The sequence below is a fragment of the Scyliorhinus torazame genome, chromosome 1 (assembly GCF_047496885.1).
Source record: "Scyliorhinus torazame isolate Kashiwa2021f chromosome 1, sScyTor2.1, whole genome shotgun sequence".
Taxonomy (NCBI): domain Eukaryota; kingdom Metazoa; phylum Chordata; class Chondrichthyes; order Carcharhiniformes; family Scyliorhinidae; genus Scyliorhinus; species Scyliorhinus torazame.
This window is the reverse complement of record NC_092707.1, coordinates 374,877,823-374,903,866: the sequence shown is the minus strand read 5'-3', so window position 1 is coordinate 374,903,866 and position 26,044 is coordinate 374,877,823. Positions and strand designations below refer to the sequence as shown.

Genomic DNA, 26,044 nt, shown 5'->3' with positions numbered 1-26,044 from the left:
GCATCTGGAAAGACACTGCTTGATTAGGGATAGTCAGCACGGATTTGTGAGGGGTAGGTCTTGCCTTACAAGTCTTATTGAATTCTTTGAGGAGGTGACCAAGCATGTGGATGAAGGTAAAGCAGTGGATGTAGTGTACATGGATTTTAGTAAGGCATTTGATAAGGTTCCCCATGGTAGGCTTCTGCAGAAAGTAAGGAGGCATGGGATAGTGGGAAATTTGGCCAGTTGGATAACGAACTGGCTAACCGATAGAAGTCAGAGAGTGGTGGTGGATAGCAAATATTCAGCCTGGATCCCAGTTACGTGGCGTACTACAGGGATCAGTTCTGGGTCCTCTGCTGTTTGTGATTTTCATTAATGACTTGGATGAGGGAGTTGGAGGGTGGGTCAGTAAATTTGCAGACGATATGAAGATTGGTGGAGTTGTGGATAGTAAGGAGGGCTGTTGTCGGCTGCAAAGAGACATAGATAGGACGCAGAGCTGGGCTGAGAAGTGGCAGATGGAGTTTAACCCTGAAAAGTGTGAGGTTGTCCATTTTGGAAGGACAAATATGAATGTGGAATACAGGGTTAACGGTAGAGTTCTTGGCAATGTGGAGGAGCAGAGAGATCTTGGGGTCCATGTTCATACATCTTTGAAAGTTGCCACTCAAGTGGATAGAGCTGTGAAGAAGGCCTATGGTGTGCTAGCGTTCATTAACAGAGGGATTGAATTTAAGAGCCGTAAGGTGATGATGCAGCTGTACAAAACTTTGGTAAGGCCACATTTGGAGTACTGTGTACAGTTCTGGTTGCCTCATTTTAGGAAGGATGTGGAAGCTTTGGAGAAGGTGCAAAGGAGATTTACCAGGATGTTGCCTGGAATGGAGAGTAGGTCTTACGAGGAAAGGTTGAGGGTGCTAGGCCTTTTCTCATTAGAACGGAGAAGGATGAGGGGCGACTTGATAGAGGTTTATAAGATGATCAGGGGAATAGATAGAGTAGACAGTCAGAGACTTTTTCCCCGGGTGGAACAAACCATTACAAGGGGACATAAATTTAAGGTGAATGGTGGAAGATATAGGGGGAATGTCAGAGGTAGGTTTTTTACCCAGAGAGTAGTGGGGGCATGGAATGCACTGCCTGTGGAAGTAGTTGAGTCAGAAACATTAGGGACCTTCAAGCAGCTATTGGATAGGTACATGGATTACGGTAAAATGATATAGTGTAGATATTTTTGTTCTTAAGGGCAGCACGGTAGCATTGTGGATAGCACAATTGCTTCACAGCTCCAGGGTCCCAGGTTCGATTCCGGCTTGGGTCATTGTCTGTGCGGAGTCTGCACATCCTCCCCGTGTCTGCATGGGTTTCCTCCGGGTGCTCCGGTTTCCTCCCACAGTCCAAAGATGTGCAGGTTAGGTGGATTGGCCATGATAAATTGCCCTTAGTGTCCAAAATTGCCTTTCGTGTTGGGTGGAGGTGTTGACTTTGGGTAGGGTGCTGTTTCCAAGAGCCGGTGCAGACTCGGTGGGCCGAATGGCCTCCTTCTGCACTGTAAATTCAATGATAATCTATGATTAATCTAGGACAAAGGTTCGGCACAACATCGGGGCTGAAGGGCCTGTTCTGTGCTGTATTTTTCTATGTTCTATGTTCTACTCCTGCACACAGGATGAGAGAAGTTTAAAGCATTATTAAAATGCTAGCTCCATGAATAATTTTTCGTACCAAGTAAAGAGTTTTTTGCCTCTTTGACTTTTCAAGGAGGCGCCTTGAAGGAGTTAGTTAGCAGAACAGGTTCAAGGGCTGAAAGACCTACTCCTTCTCCTCTGTGCTATCTGTGAGATTAGCATTTGAACCCATTTGTATGGCAGTCCTGTACCTGCTATTTTAGAAGTATCCATTCTATTTAAAAATAAAAGAGGTAAATCATTCTGTTAAAATAGCAGTTGGATGAATGTCTTACGATACATGATCACAAATAGTAATTTGTGGGCTATAGGTGTCGGAAATCCTTCCTGAATTCTCGTTATTCTCCAAACTATCCAAAAAAGGTTATGTAATATATTGATAATGCAAAAGCAGCAATGCCGCTTCAATTATCAAAGTACTTTTTAGCAACAAATGTATCCTGCTTAATCCAACTCTTGACATGTCCAGCAAGTGCTTTATAAAGAGGCATCCTTTATGGTCAAGAGATCAAAAAGTTTATCAATACAAATGTAAATACTACTCAATCTGGAAGCCTCTCTTTTGCTTGCACACAAGCAAATCATACTGCTGCATTTTCCATTTTTGAATGTTGTCACCATTCATTTTTATTTGGTCCTTCTTCCTCTTGACACTGTAACATTCTTCATTGTAATTTTCTTCACTATCATTGAATAGTCACAGCCACTTGGTCATGATGTATCTATCGCTTGTTCCCTTGTTTTGTCATGTGACCGTGTTAAAATCCTACCAAAGAAAGCGTCGTCGTCATGAAAGCAAAACCACTCACCAAACACCGCTCTTTGAAAAATGCCAAATTCCGAAAGGCAATCAACTAAATTAGATTTTCAGCAGATGCTAGCATTAGATATTAAACAAAAAATGAGGAAGCCTTTCCAACTGCACCGACTTTTCAAGTACTTTTCCAACAGCAGTGTGTATTAAACCTGTGTACCCGTGCAATAGGATGTGTGTGTGTGTGTTTGTGAAAAAAATAAATTGTGTTGAATTGTTCATTTTTAATTCATTGCATAAATAAATGTTAAAATAAACATAGGGTTTGTTAGTTATTGAAAAATACCTTTTTTGTTTGACATAACATAAACCCTTTGTTACTTAGTGAGAAAAAAACCAAGGAAATGTGTATGATTGTTCTTCTGATATATGGTTTTATTTTTGTGTGATTTTTACAATTCTGTTTGCCTCTCTTTCAACCTACCCAGATCCTAAAAAATTTAGAATGAAGCTGAGCATAATTTCTAACTACCTAATCTCATCTTTTTTTTCTTTTGATTTCAATTGTTCTGTCTCCCCCTCCTCAGTCACCACTCATGAGCGCGGTAATTATAACTCTGCCATTTCCTTTGTTACCTTTGTGTCAGCACTGTACAGGTCCTGAACTCTTGCCAATTTGCACTCTTTAGACATTGTGCATAGTTGTTAATGAAAAAGAAAACATATATTTCTGTTTGTTTTTTTGCTTTAGAAAAAGTTTAAGCCTTTTAGCCAACCTCACGTCTGTTTTGCCTCTCTCTCAGGATTTGCACAGTAACTGGCACACTAGATGTAAGAACTGTGAGCCGTTAAAGTGGCATAGTTATGCAGTGGTTGGATGTGCCGATCTGTGGTGTACAGTTACTGTAGTTCTTGTTGTGTATTCAATGTGGCTTTATGGCTGCACCTATCAATGTGCAAGTAACGACTAAAGGACTTTTAGTGTTAAATTTTGTACCTGATTTAATTTTTCTGTTGCTTTAAAAACTGATGTGCAATGGCGCTGTTATTTGTTGTGATGCAGATGACATTATTTGTGTGAGTTTATTGTGTGTTATACTATATACCTTCTTTTGCAACCGGGTTCCTTTGCACATATTGTAATGTAAGGTTCAGGCTTGTTGCAAAGGGCCTTTGTACAGTTTTGGCTCTTTAGGGTAAGCCCGTTCAATATAAAACTCCAGAAATCAGAATTGCATACTGGTTGCAGAAATTGACGAATAACAAGTATCAGACATTTTCGTCCAAAGAAAGGATTGGTCAGTTAGTTCTCAGTTTAAAGTCTCCACACTGTGGACATTGTTTTGAATGGGTATAGGAAGAGGTGCAGTCAGCAAAGAGAGTTCACATTTTCCCAAAACTGAATAGAACTATTCAAAGTGGGATAGAGTGCCGATAGCTGGTTCTCCAATGCCAGAAAATTGGAAAATAGGTTTAATCAAGATCAAATTCTTTCTTTTCTTCATTGGAAATCTTTGGAAACTTTTCACAGTTGTGATGCCAGACAACCAAGAGTTGTGATGAGTTTAAAAAAAAAAAATTTAGAGCATCCTTTTTTTTTCCAATTAAGGGGCAATTTGACGTGGCCAATTCACCTACCCTAAACATCTTTTGGGTCGTGGGGGTGAGACCCACGCAGACACGGGGAGAATGTGCAAACTACACATGGACTGTGACCCAGGGCCGGGATCGAACCTGGGACCTCAGCGCTGTGAGGCAGCAGTGCTAACCACTGTACCACCGTGCCGCCCAAGTTGTGTTGAGTTACGAACTGCTTCAATATCACATGAATGAGTTTCTGAACTTGGCCTCTGGATGAAATGTGAAATGCCAGGACTCCCTCACAGCACTGTGGGTGCACCTACCCCGCATGGACTGCAGCAGTTAAAGAAGGCGGCTCACCAAGGGAAATTAACGATGGGGAATACATGCTGGCCTAGTCAGCGACGCCTCACTCCATGAAGGAATAAATAAAAAGTAAAACTGGCTCCTTGACCACAGAAGCAGTTTATGTATTGATTTTCCCATTTTACGTTCCATGTAAGAAGCATCGCTGTTAATGCCATTTCCAAAGAGCTTCCAGTTATCTTTCACTGAAGTTAAGTGAGAGGGCAGAAAAAGCTCAGCTAAAATTCCTGTGCCATTTTTATCCTATTATAACGATACCACCTTCCTACATGTTGCACGCAAATTACAGGCTACAGAGCAAAAGTGATGTCCAATGTTTCTGGACCCAGTATGCATTTTCAGCCCAGTCATCTAGGTCTAGTCAGTAATTGAATTCACATTCAAATAACCACCAGTACCTTATGCTTTTCTTTTCCCAACATTGATGTTTCACCCACTGCACTCTGTCCACAGTACACATCTGAAAAGTCCCATGTAAAATCATAAATCCATACAGCATTAGCTTCTTCTGTCAGCCATGACGTGTCAGTGGTCTCCTCCATATTTTAGAAGTGTTGACATGGTTCACGGCCACAGTCTAATGAGTTTGGTTCTAATAACTAGTTCGGTTAATTGAAAATTGAAACTGAACTCAGGCATTCTTTCCTCCACTATCATGGTGGACATCGTGTGGTTGTTCGGTTTGAATAATTCCTCACGTCAAATTGACACCTTGCGAAATTTACATATCTGAACACTCTACCAAATGTTATTGCCATAAAATATTTATCTGCCCCTCTTTTTTTCACTCTGTTAAAATATGGCTGGGCCATGTGCATTATGACAGGCACGAGGTTGACTTGCTGTTAGGACTTTGCCACTATTCAGTTGGTTGCAGAGGAGTATAACAGTGATCTGGCAGTGAGTCTTTGTTTAATCTGCCCGTCAGCCCATGGAGAGCTGCTTGATCTTTGCTCAGAAACTCCCTCTGGCAGCGCAGCAAGCCCCAGAACTCAGTGGAATGGTGAAACCAGACTTTAGTAAATTAACTTTAAACGGTGTCCAATTACCCAACCATATTTGAGAATTAAAATAGTTTCTGCGAGTAAACCTTATGCCGGTGGACTTATAGTGAATTTTACCTTGGCCTTGGACATTGTTTCCGGTTCTGCTTCCTTAATCAGAAGGTTTTGCTTCATAGTTCTATGTTTCATCCCTGTCAAGTGTCTTATGAAAACGTTCACATTGTCAACTGTCTCTATTAACTACTCTCTTTTTTTAGATCGTGCCTAAATTCAGCCAAATCAGATTTCAAAATTTGGAAATGATTTTTAAGATGAATGATACACAGTCTATAAATGTACGTCGGGTGTTAGAATCTAGAATATGGTTTGACACTTCACCAACACTTGCAAGTTTATCTAATCCAGTGTTAACCAGGTATTCTAAACCGTGCTCAAACTTAAATAGCTTCACGACACACTGGATCCAATTTGAGCTGTGGAATAAAGAACATAAGGCATAGCTTACTTTGCTGGAGCTCGACAATCATAACTCTTGTCCCACATAACTATCCTTGTCTGCTTTCTGATACTCAGCTTTCTTTAGCTAAGTTAGCTAAGGGGCGGCTACATTTCTGAATTTAGCATTTGCAGCATCATTACTGCTGAAGCTTGTGTAATTACAGCTAAAACAAAACAACTCTCCTTAGCCCCACTGTCCTGATGTAAATGTCACCAGAGGATCATAGGTTGCTCTCCCCTTTAGCGCTGAGCGGTGGTGGTTTAACCTGAGGGCCACCACACCTCAGGCGAGGGGCAAGGTTGAGAAGACGGGACCTCAGCAGGTATGGGAATTGAACCCACACTGCTGGCTTTGCTCCACACCACGAACCAGCTGTCCAACCAACTCAGCTAACCGACACCATACTGTCCTGATATGCCACCAATTAAGCATTGCGGAAGGATAGCCATTTGCTTTATATTGTTGTTCAACGACATTTTAAAATTATCTTCTATCATCAGGCCATTTGCATCTGCATTTTAAATCCACACATGCACATATACAGGACCACCTTGACTGTATTTTTAAATACATAATTTTTAAAAAATCAATAAATATTGGCCACAGCCATGTCAACTTCTAAAATTGCTTTCATGTGTTTTGTGTGTTTTCAGGTTTCATTTTTGGTCGACATATTTTGTGTGTGGCTGTTTTCATTTTGTTCTCTATCTGTGAAGTGCACTGTGTGGGCTTCTGATAGAACAGTAGCTATGATTAGCAACTATTAGGAAAAGAGGTGGGATATATATTTGTAATTTAATGAAAGGTGTGCAAACCTTTTAGATTTAGGATGCACCCGCCAGGCTCCTGATACTGATGCACTGCACTCTCCCTCTCACTGACATCTTGTAGGTGAGAAGGTGATGCAGGATGATGAGTTTACGTGTGATCTCTTTCGATTTCTCCAGCTGCTCTGTGAAGGTCACAACTCAGGTGTGTAACAAAAGGCTGCATGTGTTCCCTGGACATGGAACAGCGATCTTACATTACAATTGAAACACTTAACAGCGACCGTTATCACACTTGATTCTGTTTTATCTTTTGACTGATAAACTATTGACATAGAAACTATGATGAAAATCTACGTTAAAACTGAAAGGATTTTTAATTATAGAGTCCAGGAAGGTCCAACCTTTGTGGGCTTGGAAGCCAGATGCATGTTTCAAAGAGAGTGCCTTGGCTATATATGATTGCACGAGGTGTAAAAATGGAAAACTTCCACATGCAGGAAATTCAAACAGCCCATTGCACAAACTCTTATCACACAAAGCATGAAGTTGCAAGATTCCTAACATTGAAGAACAAGAGCAGCATGCACAAAATTGTGAAAACAAACACACAGAAAGATGCAAACTCCCCCATACAAAGTACCAATACTATGCATGTGCACAGAATATGAGGTCCTAATATGCAAATAGCGGCACCATCCGCATACTAAAACAGACCACCAAATGATACAGAAAGCTTTTGTTTACAGGAAAATAACGAAACTTTCCCCTACACAAAAATGATCTCAAGAAACTAAAAAAAAGGCAAAATTCCCAGGTACAATACTGATGAGATCTTCCCCAACACGAAGACCCCACCCTCTAGTGTAGAAAATTAGCAAGATTCTCAGACCAAAAAAACTCTGCAAAATAAGTGAAGACAACAGACTACACCTTGGACACTTCAGATTGAACTATCGTTGATTACGCTTAGTAACTTTGTTTCTCTATTGGATTACTATCAAATTATTATACATAACCTGCTATAGAAAGTACATTAATTTGGATCCCTGTTCATTGTTTAAATTATAATTTCTTTGTCTAAAGATTTCCAGAATTACCTACGAACCCAGACGGGCAACAACACAACAGTCAACATCATCATTTCAACTGTGGACTACCTCTTGAGAGTTCAGGTACGGTCTGTCAAAGATATGTGCGCATCTTCAATTTTGATTGGAGTAGATCTTGTGCAGAGGGAATGTACAAAACAAGTGAAACTTGGGTATCGTTCGTCGTAGTCCCTATTTGAACCAGGAGTCGGCTCCCAGTGGGCAAAAGAACGGGATAAGTGTGTTATGGACAAGGGTTTAGAGAACCCCAAAGTGTATCAAATCCACTCATGCCAAGAAATCACATTATTTCCCTTTGTCTTGAGGGTATTGAAAACTCCTCAATAACTGTTGGTTTCACATCCCGTGTGACCATTCGACCCTGTCCGATTGTATGGCCAAGGAAAGTGACTTGGGCTTTTCCAAATTCATTTTTGGCTAGGTTTATCACCAAACCCGCCTCCTGAAGTCGATCGAATAACTCCATCAGATGTTTTAAATGTTCTTTCCATGTCTGACTGAAAATTACCAGATCGTCGATGTATACCGCACAATTGGGCAATCCTGAAACAACTTTGTTAGTTAACCGTTGAAATGTGGCTGGGGTGTTTTTCATGCCAAATGGCATAACTTTGAATTGGTATATACCATCTGGAGTCACAAAAGCTGAAATCTCCTTTGCCCTTTTGGATAAAGGTACCTGCCAGTAACGTTTAAGTAAATCCAGTTTGGAAATAAAAGCTGATTGTCCCACTTTCTCAATGCAATCCTCCAAACGTGGGATAGGATAAGGGTCCGTTCTTGTAACTGCATTAACCTTTCTCTCGTCCACACACAATCGTTGGGTACCGTCTGGTTCAGGCACCATCACTATGGGTGAGCTCCATTGGCTGCAACCCACTTCAATTATGCCATTTTTAATCATACTCTCAATCTATTTGTTAACCTGTGCCATGGATGTTGTTTGATTGAAACAGCATTTCCCACATCTACATCATATAGCCATTTTAGTACTTCCCAATTTATCTCCACAAACTTGCCCATGTGATATAAATAACTCTTTTCAGGTCAGTTTGTTTTTCCTCTGGAAGGTAACTCAACAATTTATCCCAATTTTTAAGAACATCCTCGTTTTCCAATTTAATTTGAGCTATGTCAAATTCACAGTCATCTGGATTTGGTTCGTCACTTTGAGTTCGGATCATTAAAACCTCCTCCTTTTCCTCTCCTTCCCTTTCAAAGTACCTTTTAAGCATATTCACATGACACGCTCGGTGAGTTTTCCTTCTATCTGGCGTTTTTACAAATAATTCACCTCACTTCATTTACTTTCAATCTGAATAGGTCCACAAAACCTTGCTTTTAAAGGTTCACCTACCACTGGTAACAACACTAAAACTTTTTCTCCAATGGCAAAACTACGAACTTTGGATTTCTTGTCCGCTACCCATTTCATCACATTTTGTGAAACTTTTAAATGTTGTCTAGCCAATTCACCTGCTTTATTTAATCGTTCCCTAAAATTTGACACGTAATCCAATAATGTAATTTCCGATTTCTCACTCATCAATTTTTCCTTAATTAATTTAAGTGATCCTCTTACCTCATGACCAAAAATTTGTTCAAAAGGACTGAATTTGGTTGACTCATTAGGTGCATCCCTAATTGCAAACAATACAAATGGAATTCCTTTATACCAATCCTCTGAATAATCGTGACAATAAGCCCTCAACATTGTCTTTAATGTCTGATGCCACCTTTCTAAAGCTCCCTGCGATTCTGGATGATACGCAGCTGATTTAAATTGTTTTATTCCTAAGCTATCCATAACTTCTTTGAATAACCTCGAGGTAAAATTTGATCCTGATCCGATTGTATTTCTGTGGGTAGTCCCTATCTAGTAAAGAATTTAAGTAACTCCTCCACAATCTTTTTAGCTGTAATACTACGTACTGGAATGGCCTCTGGAAACCTAGTACACACATCCATTATAGTCAAAAGATATTGAGTCCCACGTTTTGTTTTAGGAAGTGGTCCTACGCAATCGATTAGGACCCTTGTAAAAGGTTCCTCAAATGCTGGAATGGGTATTAAGGGTGCTGGTTTTATCACTGCTTGAGGTTTCCCTATCACTTGACACGTGTGACATGATTGACAAAATTGAACTACATCTTTTTGTAGTCCAGGCCCGTTCTACGCAGGTCCCGCCAGCGTAAATTGGAGTTGGTCCTTTACCGGTGGGACCTGGCGGCGCGGGCGGGCTCCGGGGTCCTCGGGGGTGGGCGCAGGGCGATCTGGCCCTGGGGGGTGCCCCCACGGTGGCCTGGCCCTTGATCGGGGCCCACCGATCCGCAGGCGGGCCTGTGCCGTGGGGGCACTCTATTCCTATGCGCCGGCTGTGCAAGCTTCCGCGATGGCCGGCGCGAAGGTGAACCCCCCCTGCGCATGCGCGAGGATGACATCAGCAGCCGCTGATGCCCCCGCGCATGAGCGGACCTGCGCCAGCAGGTGGAGTCCCTTCGGCCCTGGCTGGTGCGGCGCCAAAGGCCTTCCACGCCGGCCGGCGCGGCGCAAACCACTCCGGCGCCGGCCTAGCCCCTGAAGGTGCAGAAGATTCCGCACCTTCGGGGCGGCCTGACGCCGGAGTGGTTCCCGTCACTCCACTGCGCCGTTTATGCCTGCTCCGCCGATTCCCAGAGAATCCCGCCCAGGTCTCCATTTTCTCATCAAGACATTACTTTTACGGTAATAACACTCTGGTATATACTCAGATTCCTCTTCAGTGTATGCTTTCTGATACATCCATTCTATTTCTACATCTTTCTGTTGTAACTCTGCCAATTTTCCTAAACTAAAAATATCCGCCTCATCCTCCACCTGTTCTTGTTCTTTTTCAACCATCTGATCAAAAATCGTTTCTGATAATTGTACTTCAACTTCGTTTTCACTCTTTGATCTCTCCTCTTGTCTTAACATGTGACTTTGCGATCTTGTTGCTCCACAATCCGGACAAATCCTAGGATATTCATCCTTCAACACTTCAGTTGTCTGAGTTTCCACTGGCTTATCAACCACAGTAGGCATCACTCCCACCTGCGATCCAGCTATATCATCACCCAAGATAAACTGTATTCCTGGACAAGATAGTTTCTCTATTAATCCTACTATCACTTCACCACTCTTCACTGGACTTTCCAACCTTACCTTATTTAATGGAACACTACTCCTCTCACCCTGAATTCTACATATTACCACCTTTTCTGGCAACATTCTTCCCAAACTACATAACTCATCATCTCCTACCATTAAAGATTGACTAACTCCTGTATCTCTTAAAATTGTGACTTCTTTACCTGCTCCTCCTGATACACATGAGTAAACTTTACCCACACAAGTAAATTCTTTAAAGACATCTGGCACCTTCTTATCAATCACCTCTTGATCAGGCTGTTCAATCTTTTGCACCTCCTTTGCTTCACTTGGGCTTTCCTTTACCACTTTAACAAACCCCAGTGTCTTATCCTGTTTTACCACATCAGCCTTCCCAGTGCTTTTCTTCAACCACCAACACTGTGACTTTATATGGCCTAGTTTATTACAGTGAAAACATTTGAAACTTTTCATGTCTCTTCCACCCTCCTGGATTTATTTTTTAGTCTGAGGTACACTCTCCTTATTTATCTCCCATCAGATCACCTTTACCTTTACCACTTGAGTATTTCTCATGTCTCCAGTTTCTATCCCTCACAGGCTGAAACTGATGTCGGAAACCAAACTTTGATTTATGAACTAATTCATAATCATCTGTCATTTCTGCTGCTAATCTCGCAGTTTTAACCCTCTGCTCTTCCACATGAGTTCTCACTCCATCAGGAATTGAACTTTTAAACTCCTCCAAAAGTATAATTTCTCTGAGAGCTTGAAACATTTGGTCTATTTTCAAAACCTTTATCCACCTATCAAAATTACTCTGTTTGATCCTTTCAAACTCCATGTATGTTTGACCAGTTTCGTTCCTTAAATTTCTAAATCTTTGTTGGCTTCAGGCACTAGTTCATTTGCACCTAAGATGGATTTTTTCACCTCCTCATACGACTCAGATACCTCCTCTGATAGTGATGCAAACACTTCACTAGCCCTACCTACCAGCTTTGTTTGAATCAGTAATACCCACATGTCCTGTGGCCATTTCATTTGTTTAGCTACCTTCTCAAATGAAATGAAAAAGGCTTCTACCTCCTTCTCATTAAACCTTGGAAATGCTTGGAAATATTTAAATAGATCCCCACCAAGCCTTTGAATATGTCGCTCTTTCTCACTATCCTCATCACTATCATCCAACTGTACGTTTCCATTTACACCTGCCAATTTTAACTGACTGTCATGTTTCATGGCCATTTTCTGAAGTTCAAACTCTCTTTATCTTTTTCCTTATCTGTATCTCCCTTTCTCTTTCTTTTTCCTCTCTATCTCTTTCGTATTCAAGCTGCTTTAATCCTTTCTCATGTTCCATTTGTTTAATTTGTAACTGCATTTTTGCCATTTCCAATGAGTCAAACTGTATCTCAGGCAACTTTATTAGCCTCCGCCATAATTACCTCAGCTTTTCGCATTTTGTCAGATAATGCTAACTGCAATGTTTTTGCCAAATCTAACAGTCTGCTTTTAGTCTGTGTCCGTAAGGTACTGCGTGTGACAGTCTCCACCCTCAAAAACTTCAGAGCCTCTGAAAGAGCCATTGTCCACAACACACTCCCTACTTAAATTAGAATACCACACCTGAAAAGCAATCACAATATGCTTACCCCTCAGTGTCTTTCAGTTCACTAAGCCAATCCAATAGATAGACTTTTATCCCAGATGAGCCCCCAATTTGTTATGGGCCAGGGTTTAGAGAACCCCAAAGTGTATCATGGAGTTCATCTGACCCACAACCTTTACTAGATTGTGGTATGGGGAGCACACGGCCCTCTCTACAGGTGTGGTACAGCAGAAATGGAAAAGTATTTTTTAAAGCAAAACAATGTTTATTCTATGAACTCAAGTTAACCTTTTTAAAACATACAGTGAACATCTTAGCAACCATTAATTCAAATACAACTCCCAAAGTACACAACACTATGCAATCCTTAAGCTGTCCTTTTAACATCCATAAGACTTAAAAAACCTTTAAACAGAAGCACATCAGGTTAAAGTCACTACTGAGAGCAGTCATTCGTTTTAAATCACCAAAGAATCGATTTACAGTTTTTAGATTACAGAGAGAGAGACTAATACCCCTTTCTGGCTGTGACTGCAGCTATCCAGCTCTGAAAACGAAACTAAAACACACCCTGCAGCAAACAGCCTAAAACAAAAGTAAAAAGCTGACAGACAGCCCAGCTCCACCCACTCTCTGACATCACTGCAGTAGTAAACACCCATTTCTTAAAGGTACTCAGACGACAGATATTTATATACATACCCATTTATAAACACCCATTTCTTAAAGGTACTCTCACATGACAAGAGGCAAAATGTGCCAGACCCGGCTCAGTAATGCGAGGCATGTGCCATTGAAACCTCCCGGACTTGTCTGTGTGCTTCCTGTCAGCTGACTGCACCAATCGGGTGAAATGTATCAGCTGACTGGCACAGAGGTAAGCTGTGGTCAGGATTCTGGAAGGGCTTTTGCAGGAAGTGAGTAACCTGGGACAGGGAAGGCCTAACGTGCTCTCCTAGAACCCAGGAAAAGTGCATCTGCTCCTCGTGGTACAACAAGCAAAAACAATGTGCCTTAAATGATTTCTTCTGTTGTCAAATGCATCACCCTATCTTCAGCTGGGAGGCATGCAGGCCACACAGATTCACCTTTGCAAGCCAGTTTAAATTGCAGTCCCATCCTGATGACACCGACTGCATATTTAAAGAAAGAGCCAGCATCTTCAGATTTGGAGGTAACGGTGGAAGACAGTGGGACAATAATTGGTGGGCGACTCAATCAGCTGATTTTAATTGTCCTCCCATCTGCTTTCTGATGGGCAGGTCAAGTATAAACACCTGTAATTGAATCCCTGGATTATTTAGAATCCAATTAGTGAACTGATCTTCCCACTACCTGAATCATATAAGTTGCCTCGATAATAAAGATCAAGGGGGAGATTTTCAGCCCACGATCACCATCAGAGAGAATGGTGATGTGGGCGGAGAATCCAAAGAGAATCAGGGAACACAATTCCATCCAGAGAGATTGTGTTTGCCGATTTTCTCCGCCCCTCGCTGGCGATGTCATGAGGTTCAAGCCGTGAAAGTGCAGGAACTCATTTAAAAACATTATAATAAATTTTAATATTATTAACGAGTGCCACACCCCACCCCAACTCCACCACTGCCACATGATCCTTCCTCACTAAATATTCATACCTCACTGATGTGACGTCAGCGAGGTTTACAATCGCATTTTAAATATGGGATTCAGTTGAGTGATCCCTCCGGAGATGCAAAGGCAAGTATAGCCCTCGGGGCAGGGGAGAGGGATATGCAAGGCACTGGCCCCTGGTACTACTCTGGCAGGTTGGCACTGCTAATTGGCAGTGCCAGCCTGTGCCAGAGGACAGTGTTGGGGCAGGCAGCACTCCTGGCAGCTCCTTAGGGGGTGGGGATTTCCATTAATGCATAGAGAAGGTGGGGAGAGAGCAGGCAGTGAGGGGCAAGCTTGATGGCACAGGGAGGAGCAGCCACTGAGTTTGGGGAGCCCCCCGATGATTGCCCGGGGGGACATGGAGAGCTCCTGATGCCTGCGTGGGGGAGTGGGCTGGCAGCCGTTCAATTACAGCTCTGATTGGGCCGCCCTTTCAAGATGGCGCCCCAATTTCTTTGGAGCCGGCTGCTGGCTCTATCAGGCACGGGCCCACCAGAGTGGAGGCATAAACCCCACCCACTCATTTCTATTCTTTAAAAAGGCCCAAGGTCTGGAGTGAAAACTGGCCTCTGCAAATGGGAGAGCGGCATGTCAATTTTCAGGCTGAACCCGTCACTTTGAAAAAAATATGGCAAGATTCTGCCCATAAGCTCTACTTCTAACTCTGGGCGAATACACAAAGCCCTTCCATTTTGACACCTGGGCAATGTTTGAACAAACAAAGAATGCTGGCCTAGCCACTGATTACCGCGTTCCATTAAATCATTTTTAAAAGACCAGGCTTGGCTCCCACCTGGCATCATTGACCTCAGGCTGTCCGGAGCGCAGAAGCTAAATGAGCGTGGTGGCGGTTGCAGATGGGAACCCACAGGAATATTCCCCCACAAGGTAGGTGAAGAGTGGGGGGAACGGAGCCCCAACACTCTTTATGGAGCATTTCTGGTATTCCTGGTTCTGGGGGCTTTGAGTGGTGATGAAGCCCCCCACCTGCCTGGAGAAATGGCCTCACGTTGCTCGAAATGTTCCTGTCGAAAATGAAATGGGACGTTTGTATCTGCTGATATTTTAACCTCCCATCCCAATTTCGCCCTTTGTGAGAGATAAGCGTGCTTTAATACGTGATCAGTATCGCCCACATATAATGGTACTCCGGTGTCCCTGTCCAACCACCCATATACCAGGCTGTTAGTCAACTTTAAATTGTCCTCCTTTTCTGTACTTCTACCACTGGGTTGCTTTCCTCCGGCACTTCATTGACCCTGTTTTGTAAATACGGAAACAAGTAGAATTAAGTTATTAAACAAAATAAATGTTTCAGGTCCGTAACCTTTTATGAGAACTTCTAATGAGCGGTAACAGATCAACATTTGCAGCCAGATGTGCTGCGTGTTCCCAGCATGTTTTGTTTTTATTCCAGATTTCCAGCATCTGCAGTATTTTGTATTTATACTTAAGAAACTCTGCCATTCTTTTATTTCCTAGATCATTTAAGTCCCTTAACGATTACCACCCTTTCTTTGTCTAAATTTTCACTTTTGATATTTTATAAAAGCCTTTTCCATCACGCTTTATGTTGGTTGCAGAACAAGGGTTATAAACAAAGGATTTTATAATCACAGTGAAGCACCTTTTAGTTTCTTATCAGTCTGCCTGGTTTTCCCCTCTAGCACGAGCCTCAGTTTTGAGTAAGACTTGGAAGCCTGTCTGAATTATTCACATTTAGCTTTGGATTGGATTTGATTTTGTTTAGCAATACACAGTTTGGTATCAAGTTAACTTGCAATGGTCATTGGATTATAAAGATAGCTGCCCCAAGATTCCACAATGTAACACGATGTATTGTGAGTCTATGAACATCGTTTCAATCCCATATGTTATAACTGGACAGGAAGATCCCAGAATGGAACCCTGGCTCAAAAGACCGTGACTTTTCCTTGTTTATAAAAAGTGGGCAAACAAGGTCACAGGACCACTAATTAGTTTTAACAACAAGGAAAAAGAACATTAAACATGAAAAAATTTGATTTTGATACAACATGTCTTTACTTCCCCTAACAATTACACAGAGGATTAACACGGATTGCAAAGTACGGCTCAATAATCTCCTCTCATTTTAATGCTTTCCCTTGGCAGTTTGCATTCCGAAATCCAGACCAGGTTTTACAAACAACACTTTTCAACAAAGTTTTAACACTTTTAACAGCAAATCTAGTCCAGGATGTTCCACCACCCCTGTTTGGTTTCCTTTGCTTTAACTGTCTTTACACAAATTCTGAGCTCCAGCCACCAGTTCCCATGGTTATTTCAACTCGCATACCACAGACTGCCGTAAAATCTCACAAACCTGAAAATCACTTCAGATCTCTTTCTGACGTCTCAGCTTCCTTCCCAGCTCTCTCTGTTCTTCTTTTTTACTGAGGAGTTCGCTTTTCGAGTACCTTTAACCTCAGACTTCTTGGAAGCTTCTCTTCACTTTCTCGAGTTTCCTTAACTAGCTGCTCTTTAGATCTATGCTCGTTTCTCCATGGCACGGCTTTTCTTCTAGCAAAGCTGAGAGACATGTTTGCTCCCTAGTCTTCTGAACCAACTGCTTCTAGCAGAGCTGTGAGAGCTGCCTCTCTCTCGCTACCTATCTCCAACTGCAATGAAATTAGCTAACTGAAACTTAAAAGCTTCTCTACATTACAAGGCCCTAGTTGCTAAGAAACACCCATATGCTAATGCCTTTTATTTATTCTTCACGCCATATCCCTCTCTAAGCACAGTAGAAACACAGTTGGAACTTAAGAAAACCCCATACATACAATCACTTTTGTCCAGCTTGAATTTAACTCTAGGATTTACCCTTCCAAGCACATAAGCATTAAATTAAACCCACTTAATACTCTACCTTATTTATAATGTTTGCCAGTACAAATATAAATCCCTTAAAACTACCTCTGTTGTCCTAACAACACCAACTGGCCCTCTAATCGAACACAAAATAATTAATGATAGATAGTAAATAAGAAGTTGAATGATGGAAACTGTGGCCAGAGAATGACTGTGCTCGCTGCATGTAATGATTGATATACGTTCAAAAGCACATTTTTACAATGTTGCTGCACATTATGATGAGAACAACTTGTCTCCTCACTTTCTATTCCTGCAGTGAATGTTAGCTGTGTAGTAGGCAGTAATTTGTAAAATGTTCTTTGTGCTTGGGAGTCAGCACATGTGATAATTGAGCACCAAGTGGATGACCATGACTGGAGTGGGTGCTACCTTTACCTTGCGCTCCTAAAACTGGCCCAGGGTGTGAACAGGTATGACATCTGTTGCTGCACATCTGCTACATTAACAGCGTTTTTCCTTCTTAAGGAGTAATTGAAGAGTTTCTCCCAAATTCCTAAGGCTTGGCTTGTAACGGAAAAGATGTTATTGAGCATAGTCATCAGTGGGGGAGGTGAGGCAAATGCAGAGATGACAAGGAGACTGCAGAAAACCACAGACTGATGGAAAAGCGCTCCATATGGGCTCCTAGGGCATGCGTTACTGTTGATGTCGCGGCAACCAATTCTTGCTCTGATACTATATCGAATTTTGAAAAGGTAGAGCTGAAAAATGTAGCACAAAATACGTTAAAAGATAAACCTTACAGTATGAATGATGAACGACTCGGGGTCAACATTTACTCTACAGAACAAAGCTGTATTTAAAAGGACACATTCTGGACGGAGCACTGTACTTGATTACTGATCCTGCCAGTTCAGGAATGCTTGCATACTTTGTCGCTTTTTATTACTTACAATGTTAAATAATCTTATGAATATAAAGATAAGGAGCCAGATTATGTTTGGATGCAGAGGCACATTTCATTGTGGGAATTGCCATACATGGGGCTGGATTCTCCTCCTTGAGGCGAGTCGCAGGAGTCGGGACAATTCTCAGCTCAGCTATTCCGCCTTGGGAGGAAGTGTCCCCAAGGATGAGATTTTCATTGTGGGGGGACGGGTGCGGGCTCTCATTTGGCTAACTGACCCAGGGGAAAGTTTAGAGGCAGCCACAGGGGTTGTTTAAAAGGCCTGCCTCAGTCATGTTGGAGTTGGTCCCAGTTTTCAGAAAAATTGAAAAGACCCTTCAGCTCACTCACCCTTCATCACTACTGGCCTGACTCCCTGATAATTGCGGTGAAGTAGGACATGCCTATCCCCACAATGGAGCCAGCCATGTCAGGAATACAGGGTGCGGGCTCACGACTCAAACCATTAACAGGCACTACTGAAAATCAGAAACACTGGAAATAAGGTCAGCAATCCCGGAATCGGGACCCACCTGCCACTTTTAAAGGCTCCTGAGTCATACTGACTCGGCAAGATTTTTTGGGTGGAAATCCAAAATCCGAATTTCCTCTGCATTCCTGATACCGCACCATTTACTTCTGGTACAGGAATGCCTGGCGTGCAAATCATACATGTGGCCCCCTGAGTTTGGTTCACCATTTTAAATGGGAGATGGAAATCAGATTTCCTCCCGCACACCATTTTCATAGGGTAATGTGAGGTTTTAAAGCTCAGGAAAGGTACATCAGTTTTAAGACTTCATGAAGAAAATGGAAAACCTGATGGGGAGCCTGGAACATTCTGAAATGAAAGTGTAAAGTGGTTTGACACTTCACAAGTCATTATTTGGTGCTGTACTGTCATGTACATGTATTTTTAATGCAGTGATTCATCAGAGAGATCTGACCTTTACAGGCAAGTTGACACTTACATTAACCAGGCTTGTTCATTTTTTTTACATTCAATACGGTGCTTTTCCAATGGAGAAACCACCCCAATGCAGTGAAAAAATGTTACAAAATATCCTGTTAGCCTTTCTGTCATATTTTCTATTGTGATTTAAATGGCATTGGCTGATTTTAAAAAGCTGCTCATAGAGTCATAGAGGTCTACAGCACAGAAAAGGCTCTTTGACCCATCCTGCCTGCTCTCGTCAAAAACAACCATCTATTCTAATTCCATTTCTCAGCACTTGGCCCATACCCTTGTATGCTTTGGCATCACATGTGCACATCTAACTACATCTTAGATGTTATGAGGGTCTCTGCCTCTACCGTCCTTTCAGGCAGCAAGTTCCAGACTCCCAACACCCTCTGGGTGAAAAGGTTTCCCTCACATTTCCTTTAAACGTCCTGCCCCTTACCTTAAATCTATGCCCTGGCTATTAATCTCTCCACCAAGGGAAAAGGTTTCTTCCTGTCCACTCTATCTATGTGTGCCCCTCATAATTTTATACATCTCAATCATGTCTCCCTTCAGTCTCCTCTGCTTCAAGGAAAGCAACGCCAGTCTATCCAATCTCTCTTCATAACTAAAACTCTCCAGCCCAGGCAACATTGTGGTAAATCTCCTCTGCACCGTTTCCAGTGCTATCACACCCTCCTATAATGTGGATTTCAGAATTGCACACAATACTCTCGCTCTGGCTTAACCAATGTTTTAAACAGTTCCAGCAAAACCTCCCTGTTCTTCAAACAAACAACAAAGAACAAAGAAAAGTACAGTACAGGAACAGGCCCTTCGGACCTCCAAGCCCGTGCCGACCATGCTGCCCGACTAAACTACAATCTTCTCCACTTCCTGGGTCCGTATCCCTCTATTCCCATCCTATTCATGTATTTATCAAGATGCCCCTTAAATGTCAGTATTGTCCCTACTTCCACCACCTCCTCCGGCAGCGAGTTCCAGGCACCCACTACCCTCTGTGTAATAAAACTTGCACCGTACATCTACTCTAAACCTTGCCCCTCTCACCATAAACCTATGCCCCCTAGTAATTGACCCCTCTATCCTGGGGAAAAGCCTCTGACTTTCCACTCTGTCTATGCCCCTCATAATTTTGTAGACCTCTGTCAGGTTGCCCCTCAACCTCCGTCGTTCCAGTGAGAACAAACCAAGTTTATTCAACCTCTCCTCATAGCTAATGCCCTCCATACCAGCCAACACCCTGGTAAATCTCTTCTTCACCCTCTCTAAAGCCTCCACGTCCTTCTGGTAGTGTGGCGACCAGAATTGAACACTATACTCCAAGTCTGGCCTAACTAAGGTTCTATACAGCTGCAACAGGACTTGCTAATTCTTATACTCAATGCCCCGGCCAATGAAGGCAAGCATGCCGTATGTCTTCTTGACTACCTTCTACACCTATGTTGCCCTTTCAGTGGCCTGTGGACCTGTACACCTAGATCTCTCTGACTTTCAATACTCTTGAGGGTTTTACCATTCACTGTATATTCCCTACCTGCATTAGACCTTCCAAAATGCATTACATTTGTCTGGATTAAACTCCATCTGCCATCTCTCCGCCCAAGTCTCCAAACAATCTAAATCCTGCTGCATCCTCTGACAGTCCTCATCGCTATCCACAATTCCACCAACCTTTGTGTTGTCTGCAAACTTACTAATCAGACCAGTTACATTTTCCTCCAAATCATTTATATATACTACGAACAGCAAAGGTCCCAGCACTGATCCCTGCGGAACACCACTAGTCACAGCCCTCCAATTAGAAAAGCACCCTTACATTGCTACTCTCTGCCTTCCATGACCTAGCCAGTTCTGTATCCACCTTGCCAGCTCACCCCTGATCCCGTGTGACTTCAACTCTATGCCTCGCTAGTAAAACCAAGTATACTATATGCCTTCTTAACCACTTTATCCATCTGCCGTGCTACCTTTGTAAAAATAAATTTGGAGTACCCAATTATTTTTTTTCTCAATTAACGGTCAATCTAGCGAGGCCAATCCACCTTGACTGCACATCTTTGGGATGCCGTGCTACCTTAAGGGACTGGTGTACATGAAATGAAATGAAATGAAAATCGCTTATTGTCACAAGTAGGCTTCAAATGAAGTTACTGTGAAAAGCCCCTAGTCGCCACATTCTGGCGACTGTTCGGGAAGGCTGGTACAGGTATTGAACCGTACTGCTGGCCTACCTTGGTCTGCTTTAAAAGCCAGCGATTTAGCCCTGTGTTAAACCAGCCCCTGCTGGGTTATGCACATCAAGGTCCCTATGATCCTCGGTGGTTTCCAGGGTCCTGTCGTTCATCATGTATTCCCTTGCCTGGTTTGTCCTTCCCAAGTGCATCACCTCACACTTATCTGGATTGAATTCCATTTGCCACTAATCAGCCCATCTGACCAGCCTGTCTATATTCTCCTGTAATCTAAGTCTATCCTCCTTACTATTTACCACCCCACCAATTTTCATATCATCCCTCTTTTATTGATCAGCCCTCTTACATTCATGTCTAAATCACTGATATAAACCATAATCAGCAAGTGCACCAACACTGATCCCTGATGGACCCCATTAGGCACAGACCTCCAGTCACAAAAACACCCCTCGACCATCATCCTCTGCTCCCTGCCACTCAGCCAATTCTGGAGCAATTTGCCAAAATTCCTTATCTTCGCTATCACTCTCCCATGTAGGACCTTTTCAAAAGCCTTGCTTAAGTTCAAGTTGACTACGTCAAATGCGTTGCCCTCATCTGCACACCTGATCACTCCGAAAAATTGAATTAAGTTGCTCAGACATGGGGCGAAATTCTCCCCCAACGGCGCGATGTCCGCCGACTGGCGCCAAAGACAGCGCCAATCAGACGGGCATCGCGCCGGCCCAAAGGTGCGGAATGCTCCGTATCTTTGGCGGCCTAGCCCCAACATTGAGGGGCTAGGCCGACGCCGGAGGGATTTCCGCCCTGCCAGTTGGCGGAAATGGCGTTTGTTGCCCCGCCAGCTGGCGCGGAAATGCGGCGCATGCGCGGGAGCGTCAGCGGCCGCTGTCAGTTTCCCGGCGCATGCGCGGGAGCGTCAGCGGCCGCTGTCAGTTTCCCGCGCATGCGCAGTGGGGAGAGTCTCTTCCGCTTCCGCCATGGTGGAGGCCGTGGCGGAGGCGGAAGGGAAAGAGTGCCCCCACGGCACAGGCCCGCCCGCGGATCGGTGGGCCACGATCGCGGGCCAGGCCACCGTGGGGGCACCCCCCGGGGTCAGATCGCCCCGCGCCCCCCCCCCCCCCCCCCCAGGACCCCGGAGCCCGCCCACGCCGCCTGGTCCCGCCGGTAAATACCAGGTTTGATTTACGCCGGCGGGACAGGCAATTTCTGGGCGGGACTTCGGCCCATTCGGGCCGGAGAATCCAGCGGGGGGTCCCGCCAACCGGCGCGGCCCGATTCACGCCCCCGCCCAATCTCCGGTACCGGAGACTTCGGCGGGGGCGGGATTCACGGCGGCCAACGGCCATTCTCCGACCTGGCGGGGGGTCAGAGAATGACGCCCATGATCTCCCTTAACAAAACCATGCTGATTATTCTTGATTAATCCCTGCCTCTCCAAATGCAGATTAATTCTGTCTCTCAGAATAACATCCAATAGTTTCTCCATCATTGAAGTTAGACTGACTGACCTGTAGTTTCCTGGTTTATCACTTCCTCCTTCTTAAATGATTGTTTTGATACTTGGAAAAATGCTACACTTGAAAACAATCTAATACCCTGCTCGCTTATATTGATTGATAGGCACTGTGGTTCGAAACTGAAAAGAGCACCTACTGTTCTTTCACACCCAGAGAGAAGTCTATTGATTGGATAGCTGTGGTCATTATCAATGCTTGGCTGCCTTTCAAATGCTAAGAGGTTTCAAAACTATAGGTGGGTTCCATTTACCTAAGAAGGAATTCCAGCTTGAAGAAGTTGTAATAACAAATTGACATCTTTGATGTAGTGTTGGGATTGTTGACACAGCTAATAGGACTAAAAGATTTTTTCTTCACATGGCACAATGCATTTTTTCTCAAAATCAATGATATACAGGTTTTTATTAGATGCTGAGATGGTTTGCCCCTCAATGAATGTAAAATTAATGTGGTTAGCACTGTTGTTTGATAGCGCCAGGAACCCGGGTTCAATTCCTGGCTTGGGTCACTGTCTGTGCAGAGTCTGTACATTCTCCCCGTGTCGGCGTGCGTTTTCTCCGGGTGCTCCGGTTTCCTCCCACAGTCCAAAGATGTACAGATTAGGTGGATTGGTCACACTAAATTGCCCCGTAGTGTCCAAAGTTGGGTGGGGTTGCTGGGTTACGGGGTTAAGGTGGAGATGTGGGCTGAGATAGGGTGCTCTTTCAGGGGCTGGTGTAGACTCGATGGGTGAAATAGTCTCCCTCTGCACTGTAAATTCTGTGATCTATGAAATATTGTCCGGTGATGTTGCATGGAACCTGTGGAATGCACATAGTCTATACTAGGTGAGTGGATACATGGTGGTGAGGAGGGGTTTCAAGAAGGTGGCATGGACAATCTGAGAGAATGCATGGAATAGCATTGGTTTAGGGGGCCTTTGAACCTTGTTGAGAGTTGGTGGTGGTGGCCACGCTGAAGATTTGGAGGCAGTTCCGGCAGCACTTTAGATTCCAATTTGCAACTAGAGCATTACCCAGGCTTTTTAGGATCAAACTTATTAAGTGGATTGTGAGCAATTTATGAAATAATTGAGCCGTATTATTTTCAGTTTACTTTTGATTGCCTTCTCAGTTGTGCAGTACCTATAAAACAGCTTGGCTTCACGGAGGTACGTTGAATAAAGCTGACTATTCCTATGCGTAAGCTGAAAAACTAGGAAAAACTATGACCTCTGATTCAATACACAATCCAAGGCTTGAAAAGCACAATAAACTTGTCCGATATCGGAGCATCATGTGTACATTTGAAGATACTTTACACTGGATGTCCATCATTATGACCAATGCTTTTTTTTGTCTTGTTTCCAGGAATCAATCAGTGATTTCTATTGGTTTTATTCTGGGAAGGACATCATTGATGAACAGGGACAGCGCAATTTCTCAAAGGCAATCAATGTGGCAAAGCAAGTGTTCAACACACTTACAGAGTACATTCAGGTAGAATCAAAGAGAGTTGGTAATATAGAATTAGACTTGTGTGACGACCGGATCAGATTTATATAGGGCTAGTTTAACACAGGGCTAAATCGCTGGCTTTGAAAGCAGACCAAGGCAGGCCAGTAGCACGGTTCAATTCCCGTACCAGCCTCCCCAAACAGGCGCCGGAATGTAGCGACTAGGGGCGTTTCACAGTAACTTCATTTGAAGCCTACTTGTGACAATAAGCAATTTTCATTTTTCATAAGCTGTATATTGTTTTCACCTTAATGGCCTTGATTTTGTTGAAGAAAATAATGCTGAGGCTATCAGTGCTTACCATATTAAGTTACCAGCTCTACCAAAAGGTTCATTCTAACAATGTCAGCAAGAGATTCGGAATTCAAATGCGTGATGCACATGATACCTTGGTGCTGACACATTAGGTATGCACTAATAATATCAGAAAAGGTTGGGTTTGTCCATTCAAATGTAATCTTAATTTAAAAAAACAACCTCTCTGGAACTAAATATTGTATTTTACAAGTGTGTTTTTTTCTCATTCCTTCAGATTTCCATTATTCTTGGGAGACTATTAAAAACTGAAAAATTGTACTCAACTTTTTCTTTGCATCTTTTATCTCTATCTTACTTTCCCTCTCTATTTTGCTTTCAGTGCATGATCTTACATTGAATTAAATATTCTATTTTACACTACTGGTTCAGATTCTGCATCCCTCAGTGCGAATCTTTCAATCTGATTGGTTGAGGAGACACAATGCTGCTTACCCTGTTCACACAGATTGCATGAAACCCTGTAGAGAACCAAAATGTATCAGATTTCTCATTACCTGTAAATTGCAACTCAAAGCCATAATGAATGGTGATGTGTTAATTTGCTGCTGACTGCAAAATCTGAGTAATTATCATACATTGACATTGTAGTGAATTTCAGTGTGACTCACTTCATTGACTTATATAATAATTTGCAAAACAATCTTCCAGGAACATAATAACCCCAATAATTAATTAATTTTACTGTTGGCTGAACAGTTATATAATGTTTTACATTTAATTGAAAAGAAACATCTGGAAGGAACAAGCGAAGGCCATTCAGCCCCAAAAGTCTCTACCGCCATTTCATTAGATCATGGCTAATCTGTACCTCAACTTTGATTGCCTGGTTTAGCTCCAGTTCCCTTGGAACCCTCACCATATGATAATCTTACCAAGCTCAATCCTTTTATATTTTTCAATTGACCCAGCAATTGAGGGAGCAAGTTCCAAATTTCTACTATTTTATGTCTGAAAAAATGCTTCCTGATTTTGCTTTTAAATAGCCTATCACTAACTTTCTGATTATGCCTCCCTTGTTCTGACTTCCCCATCAGAGAAAATGTTTTTCTCCCTACACTATTGAATTCCTTACATCACCCTAAAGACTTAATTAGGTGACCCCCTCGGTCATCTAGATTCAGGAACGTATAGATCACACTTATGTAAAATGTCATCCAAACTTCACATTTAAAGTCATTATTAGAGTCAAAGAGCACAGAAGGAGGCCAATTGGTGCATCATGCCTGTTCGGGCTCTTGGAAAGAGCAGCTCACTTGTCCCAAGGAAATCAAACCTGGGCATCAAAATGGCTTGTGCCTCGCTGCAGAAGCAAGAGGCAAACACCAGGCATGCTCTGGCCCACCTCCCCCACTCTTGTTCTGCGCCTCAAGTTAAAATCGGCCTTTTTGTCTCCAGATTCATTCCTTAGCCTAAGATTGTAAAGATTGACACACCTTTGACATAAATAAGATCAGGTACATTACTGACGCGGTTTACTGATGTGGTTTGAAGTGCCAGATACTTGAGTGCAGGATGGACTATCTTTGTTAACTTCAGAGAGCCAGCACCGGTTATGAACATAAAGTCCCAAAGAGAAACTCGACACCACAGCCACCTTACTTAGAGGTGACCGTGCAAATCAGCTGAAACAAAGCT

At 43.0% G+C, this 26,044-nt stretch overlaps 1 protein-coding gene across 1 annotated transcript in view; it reads left to right on the top strand.

The window, feature by feature from the left end:
• The window catches only part of ryr2a (ryanodine receptor 2a (cardiac)), a 1,117,859-nt gene that overhangs the window by 972,073 nt on the left and 119,742 nt on the right, over window positions 1–26,044 (top strand). The window contains exons 82-85 of the mRNA XM_072511661.1: window positions 3,015–3,032; window positions 6,769–6,849; window positions 7,731–7,819; window positions 23,945–24,073. Of these exons, the coding sequence (XP_072367762.1) occupies window positions 3,015–3,032; window positions 6,769–6,849; window positions 7,731–7,819; window positions 23,945–24,073 (317 nt within the window). The remainder of the gene's footprint in view (window positions 1–3,014; window positions 3,033–6,768; window positions 6,850–7,730; window positions 7,820–23,944; window positions 24,074–26,044) is intronic.